This window comes from Ammodytes marinus, assembly GCF_949987685.1.
Source record: "Ammodytes marinus genome assembly, chromosome: 10".
Taxonomy (NCBI): Eukaryota; Metazoa; Chordata; class Actinopteri; order Uranoscopiformes; family Ammodytidae; genus Ammodytes; species Ammodytes marinus.
Genome location: NC_137214.1, coordinates 15,823,684 through 15,831,170, shown reverse-complemented (window position 1 = coordinate 15,831,170; position 7,487 = coordinate 15,823,684). Strand labels below are relative to the sequence as shown.

General features: G+C 39.6%; 1 protein-coding gene across 1 annotated transcript; it reads left to right on the top strand.

Annotated features, from left to right (window-relative positions):
- Positions 1–2,267: 2,267 nt before the first annotated feature.
- trmt12 (tRNA methyltransferase 12 homolog) lies at positions 2,268–7,100 on the top strand. Its single transcript, XM_080035730.1, has 7 exons — positions 2,268–2,406; positions 2,542–2,713; positions 2,983–3,184; positions 3,289–3,439; positions 3,548–3,657; positions 4,218–4,375; positions 6,625–7,100. The coding sequence occupies exons 1-7, from the start codon at positions 2,354–2,356 to the stop codon at positions 7,003–7,005; spliced, it is 1,227 nt and encodes a 408-aa protein (XP_079891856.1). The 5' UTR covers positions 2,268–2,353; the 3' UTR covers positions 7,006–7,100.
- Positions 7,101–7,487: the final 387 nt, after the last annotated feature.

The following is a 7,487-nucleotide window of genomic DNA, read 5'->3' as shown; positions in this document are numbered from 1 at the left end:
GGCTACAATTGACACAAAGACCTTAAATAGAAAATGTGGGGCGGGGCTCTCAATTATTACATAAGATGTCAATAATTTACATCTTGTGCAAGGGCAGCTTACTTAAACATTTAAGTTGCGATAATCATGTAACAAAAGGTCATCATTATTGATCTTCTGTTAAAATCTATTTTTAAACATAATTTCCTAGTGTGTCAGTCAGAAGCCACACTGCAGTCACCAAGGAATTTGTATTTAAAATGTATTTATCTTAGCCTTTTTGATTTTTGTAATGCATTTTCTAAAGTCTGTGTGGTTACATGTTCATAGCTTGTAATAATACTGACATTTACACCGGCCATACAAACTATAGCTATCTCCAGGTAGAGACATAAAAAAGGTGATATTACGATAGTTCAATATTGACTCAGCTACCATTACAGCCTCCTTTTTGCTACTGACAGAGGCCAGGAGATAATACATTAGCAGACGCAGGGGAACGGCTGGACCATTAACAACCCACAGGGTGAGCCAAATCTTGTACGCTCTCAGTCTGTCCTGAAGTTGGAGATCAGAGGTGGAAAAGCTACTGTCCGTCTCCATCAGTTAGGAACACCGCTGTTTTACATCCACTCCAGTGGAAGACATACAGTAAATACATAAACCTGTCAGATGCTGCTTTGATCGACCTGTCAACTCAGGTTCATATGTAGGCTACTCATGATAACAGCTTTGAATCACAATTAATATTCTGGTGCCACTTTTCATAACAAAAGGAGAGATCAGGGTGGACAACGTACTTTGATCTTACTGCAAGCAGAGGAAGTGTGACTGATCCAATGTTCCGCAAATATATAACTTTAGAATCCCTATCAAATATACACACTTCCCCTATAGAATATATAAGGAAGTGTTTTTGTTTGAGTGGGTTTGAGTGCTAATTGGTGTAAGATACCAAACTCATAATTTTAGTTTTTTGTGTGCAAAAAACTAAAATGATATATAATTATATAAATTATATAAAATTATATATATAAAAATATATTTATGTATATATATATATATATATATATATGTGTGTGTGTGTGTGTGTGTGTGTGTGTGTGGTGTGTGTGTGTGTGTGTGTGTGTGTGTGTGTGTGTGTGTGTGTGTGTGTGTGTGTGTACCATAATAAAACCACCAAAAAAGTCAAATACCACTTCAAATGTTTCAGATTGTATAGTACTGCAGCGTGCACTGTGAGAATTATGATTAAACTAAAACATGTGTAGGCCTATTATATTCATGAAAAACCTGGACATTGTGCGATAACTTGTTAGAGCTGTCACTAGCTGTAGTTTGGTCTGGCTGTGTGAGACTATAACTTTGAGGATAAAAGTTTACTTGTTAGAGCTACTTATAGGTAGGAAATAAAGGGATAATCAATGAGAACAGTGTTTGTTATACTGTTCTGAGGCCCTTTGTGGAGTGCAGTGGATATTGCATTGTTTTATTGACCAAAAAGAAAAGTAATGTTCAAATCAGCCATTGATGTGTAAGCTGGTTGGAGGTATATGCTTGTATAATGTATTCTGTAATTCTGGAGGGAGCTTTGTCAAGTCTGAGAAAAAAGCATAATATTATATGTAAATGGCAGTCCCAGAATGTAAGAGTAAACCTTAAATTCCTGGCACAGCAGTGTGATTTATGACAGTTTTGATATGGCCTAATAGTAGGCTAATACATCCTGAAATACATAGCCTATTAAAATGATGAAATAAACAAATAGAATAAAATTGATCTTCATACTTAGCCTATCAGAGACATTGTCCCTTTATCATTTTGATTTAAGATTAAAGACTAATTTAAAGCTTTTTCTTTTAAATATATAATTTTCTTATAATATAGCCCTTCATATGGCACATATGATGTTACAGACTGTTTTTTGTTTTGTTTTTGTTGTTACGTTTTCTTCGCTATAGGCTACTGCATCTTTTTTTGTTCCTAATTCACCTGCCCCTGAGTCTGCAGCAGTTTGTCTACATCTGTCGGCATCAGCGAGCAACTTGTCTGAACTGAAACTAATTTATAGATTTATTTTAAACACAATATAACGTAAATAAAGGCGAGGCCGGCCGGTTTTATAATAAGAAATGGCTCCTCTTCAGCGTCATAAAAGCTTGAACAGCGGCGGTTTGATTTAACGGAGCTTTTAGTCTTTCCAACTAAAGTTTATTGTTTGGAGACGTCCATCCTTCAAAATAGTCCGACTAGAAACACGCGCTGTGTTTTGTTGTGGAGCTATGGAGGAGCTATCGGCTGCATGTGATGGTCTCTGTAGGCTAAAGTTGTCGTTCTCTTGAACTGTACTTGAAGTGGGTGTGTTTGCTTGTAAATGGACGGAGTGCCTTGCCTTCGCGTGTCGCAGTGTCACGCTCAGAAGTTCAGGTAATCTATGTAGTTAATGAACAGCTGAGCTGAGTTAGCGAGCAGTTAGCATGTCCCTTAAAGCATTGAAAGAGCATTGTGCAGAATAGACCAAGAGGTTTCTTGAATACATGATATGTTCGGCTTGTCTTACAGGATGTGTCTACAGTCCAAAGGAGCTCTTGACCTGAGTTTGTGCTTACTGAGAGACTCGGATGGGGCAGTCCTTCTGCCCATTTTACCATACTGCCTGTCACAACTTGACCTGAAGTCTCTCAGAGGAGCTGCAGCAGCTTCAGACGGTCCCTGTAAAATAGTCTGGAGTCAGGTAGGCTATTTGAAGCTACGTTTCACACAAATAATAATATCAACAGACAGAGGCACCAAATGTAATGTTAGGTTTCAACAATAAATAATTTGACTTTATTGTAGGCCAACTCAGATGTTTTGTAAAATTTGATTAAAAAAGTAATTTTATGCATTTTTGCCAACCAGCCCCGTCTTGGGTTTGGTGGTTGGAACAATTTTAAAATGATATGGTTACAAAAAGCTTAATCTTTAAAATGTTTGTATGCATCTCCTGCTGTCTGTCAACAGTCTCCTTTGCAGTCAAAGAGGGAAAGAGGAAGGACGGGAAGTGGTCATAAACTAGAGGAAATCCTCCGGGAGCTGTTGCAATCTCATGGTATAAGATGGTCAGAGGAGCTGAGGAGGGACCTCCCTCGCAGTTTCCAGAGGCATGGAGACCTAGTCCTGCTGGGAGACAACTGCTTCTCCCTGTCACTGTGGAAGAAAATGGGTGCTGTTCTCAAATTCGACCATACTTTTCTTTTGCACTAGATTAATAAAATAGCTCAGGAGAAAATGTATTGATTGCTTTTTTACTGTTTGTCTTTTTTGTAGATCTACAGCTTTGGAGCGATGTGGCTGAAGGAGTGGGGGCGAAGCGCCTGGCAAAAATGAGTCGAATATCCAATGATGAATTTAGGTCTCCAATGGTGACAATGCTGTTAGGAGAGCACAGCTGGGTTAAACATGTGGATAATGGGATTAGGTGAGTATCAGTCCTTATTATTAAGAAACAGAGTCATTCATCAGCAAACTGAATGGGTCTTAAGCACATGAATAAATACATTTGACCATGACTTCACCTTTGTTTCAGCTATGAGTTTGATGTCACCAAATGTATGTTCTCAGCTGGAAACATAACGGAGAAGCTTCGCGTGGCTGGATTTGTCTGCAGTGGGGAGACCGTGGTGGATTTGTATGCAGGTGGGATAGTGTAACATCTTCTTATATTGATAAAACAAATAGCATATAATAAATACAATATACAGTCCATACTGAGGATTTCAGTGTGGACTCTTTTTTATGTCTTAAAGCTATACTGTGTAACTTATGTCGCCCCCATGAGGAATTATGAGTTATTACAACATCACTGTCGGTGCCTCTACATGAGGTAAGCCTTCAGTGATTGCACATGGATTTGATTCCTTCTGTATGTCCAGGTTTTCTGTTAGCAGTAGAATCAACTGAAACATTCCTTGGACGCTTCTTAGGATTTTTCTGAGCTCCTGTGCCAATGTCAGGCAGCAACACCAGTTTGTAAACGCTGCCATACTGAGAAATACAGAGAGTTTTCTTGAGCTGATAGACTTTGGCGATGGCTTGAATGTAACCGAAATTCAGTTATCTGAAAAAGTTACGCACTATAGTTTTAAGTGCATGTTTAGGTGTGATCCCTGCCCAGAAAACTGTCACATCGTATCAGTTTGTTTGTCGGGCAGACTGTACTCCTCAGTAGTAATTGTCACAACTGTATCTTGTGGCAGGTATCGGATACTTCACTCTCCCGTATCTGGTACACGCGGGGGCCAGGCATGTTCACGCCTGTGAGTGGAACCCATATGCAGTCGAAGCGTTACAGAAGAACCTTGTGGCGAATGGTGTGTCTGACCAGTGCACGGTTCACCAAGGAGACAACCGTCAAGTAATGTGATGTCATACGCATCCCATAATTATTAAATGTCTTGTATTGTGTACAGACAACTTCAGTATTATTAGCTCTGTATTTGTACTTGGCAACAGGGTAGAAACGGTTGACTTCTCCCTGTTAATTTCAGTTCCCATTGTCACTGGAAATTATTCCTGCGGTTATAGGAACCTCTGGATTTATTGTGTTATCTGGGAAAAGAGAAAAGCTAAAGGTTCGCTCACATACAGTATAAGTGGCAATGATACGGATTAATTAGTATCATATTTGTCTGTCTGTGTGTCTGTCTGTCTGTGGCTCGCATATCGCTCTGAGTTTTAGTCAGATCGGCATGAGATTCCGGATATTGCTTGCGCACGGCACGAAGGTGTGCATCCTTCATTGTGAAGTTTTTAGAAGTACGAAGGTGTGCACCATTTATTCTTCATTGTGAAGTTTTTAGAAGTACGTGCGCACACTGAAGGCCACAGTGAGCACAGTGAGAACGGAGCATGAAGTAATCTCCGAATAAACCCCGCCTCACACACACATAGCAGACCGACACAGCCTATTGTTACTTCCTCAACAACTCCTCACCTGCTCCACCTGTCCGCTTTAGTGGTAAAGACTGCACTTTACGCAATTTTCACTGTAATAATACAGCACGGTCTCGGATGCTTCCACAAAATGTTTTATATCGTTTAAAAGCTAAACCGAAAGCCCGAGCGCGCCCACGCACGCACACAAGTCACACACACAGCTGACTGCTACTGACACGTTAACGTTAATTGACAGCACGGTGTCAGATGCTTCCACAAAATGTTTTATATCCGTTTATAAGCTCAACCGAAAGCCTGAGTGCGCCCGCGCGAGAACACAAGTTCCACACACACACACACACACACACACACACACACACACACACACACACACACACACACACACACACAGAGCTGACTGCTACTGACACGTTAACGTTAATTGACAGTTATCCAAACTCTGTCTTATCTTTCAAATACCTAACAGTAATGGGGTTGACAATGTTGTCATGGCGTGCAGCATAGACTCCTTTAATACACAGTGCAGCCATTTACTATATAAGCAACTGATTGTAAGCTTGAGTGCATTGTACAGTATGGATGGCAGTTTGCAGGGTACCATAATATCATATTGTATAGGTAACACATGTACAGCTCAATTCTTCTTTAGGCGTCGACACTTACACATTTTGTGTTTCATTTCAATTAACAAAACACATGGAATTAGTTTGTGGTTATCTTTACACAATACACTAAGGAATGTTGCCCTACTCTATAGCCAACTTCTACAAAGTAAGTTACTGATAATAACCTTCAACAGTTTAAAATTAGCCATCAATGATAGCAGCCAAATGTGCTGTCTAATATATTTCTTTGTTTACCTGCTTCCTACGGGCACTGCACTAGTCCTTCAAATGCAGAGTGTAAACCAGTCTGTTTTGAAACAAGCCCAAACCACAGCGAGTTCTACCAGCATCCAATAAGGAAGTGACAAACATTGCAGTACCTTCCGTGGCAACGAGGACGTGGTACCAAGACTGAGCAATTTTTCTTATGTGGGACGCCCTACCAACTGAGCTAAGGGCGCCCCCTATTATTAACTTTCTAAAAAAAAATTATACCTTAATAATGTTAGATTTTTTTGCACAATTTTGTCATTTACATTATATTAGCACTTTTATTTTAGAATACTGACTATGATTTTGACATTTTGTATTCAGATATATTTTAATTTACTAATCATATTTTGGATCCTGCAACTCAGTGTGACCCGTATTGAATTGTTTTGATACTTTCTTTCATTTGTGCTAAACTATACCACTCAGTTTTCGCTTGGATTTACTCTTTCATGTGGGTTTCTATGTCATGAAACTTACAACTAAATCAACAACTTAAAATGTGAATTGATTTTTTGTTGTTGCAATCCAGGATTTCTGCCATATTTGACAGTTTTTGCCATCATTTTTATTTTTGGCAGTCGTGCTAGCAATGATGCCTAGGTGCAACATAAAGTTAGCCAGCAAGTAGTTGTACCCTACAAATGTATTAATTGGCTATTTGTTTTTTTGTAAATTCCGAGTGTAGTTTGAAGCACGTAGAATAGATATTTACAAAAAGTCACTTTGTACTGCTAATAGCTATATAAATGTAATCAATCTACCTTAATTTGAGTGAAATAATTCAGTTACCAGCATTGAAGAGCTTTTTTATGTATTTATTTATATTCAGCTCCAGCTGTGTGACGTGGCTGACCGAGTGAACCTGGGTCTTATACCGAGCTCTGAGGACGGCTGGCCTGTTGCCTGTCAACTGCTGAAGAGAACAACAGGTGGCATTTTGCACATTCACCAAAACGTTGACTCATTGTTACCAAATACAGCAGCCATTCTTCCAGACACAGATGATGTCAACCAGAGGGCTGCTGGGAAGGCTGTTGACAGAGATGTGTGGCAGGCGTGGGCTGACGACACAGCAAACTGCATCTCCTCCCTTTTAAAGGACATCACAGATGCGCCATGGATAACTAACATCCAACACATTGAACATGTGAAGTCATATGCACCTCATGTTCACCATATTGTCCTGGACTTGGAGTGCAGACCATCATGAGATGAACACAGACATTGAAGGCAGGTGCTTTATTTTAGAAGAATGAATAGGAAACTGTCCAGTACAGAGGTTTCCATTGCAACCAAACACTACATTAGCTGGTTTCTATGATTATTTAAGATGTGAGCTGCTGTAGCGGTTCTATAAACCTTTATTTATCCAAGGCAGGTTCCCGGAGCACAAATGTTGTCTTTTTTAGGAACGCCCTTTCTCACACTCATGCAATTTAAATCCCATTAGGAAGCTGCCATGCTGTACCACACACTCTGTCTGCTGATGATTTAGGCAACTCATTGTTTTTATACCTACTGAATTTCCCTCAGTTTTTTTAATCCCTTAGATCCCTTGTTGTTTGCTGAACTGAGACATGACGCGCACACACACTGCACCTTATTCTCATACCAGTATGCTGGTGATTACAGAAATATTTTTAAAACTATCAACATTTTGACTTGCCATACTACAGGATTCATATATTGGGG

Bases quoted from the DNA above. Each gene is read 5' to 3' on its own strand.
- trmt12 (XM_080035730.1), top strand. From the start codon at position 2,354: ATGGACGGAGTGCCTTGCCTTCGCGTGTCGCAGTGTCACGCTCAGAAG. The intron at 3,658-4,217 runs GTGGGATAGTGT...ATCTTGTGGCAG, and splicing joins CGTGGTGGATTTGTATGCAG to GTATCGGATACTTCACTCTC. The intron at 4,376-6,624 runs GTAATGTGATGT...ATTTATATTCAG, and splicing joins ACCAAGGAGACAACCGTCAA to CTCCAGCTGTGTGACGTGGC.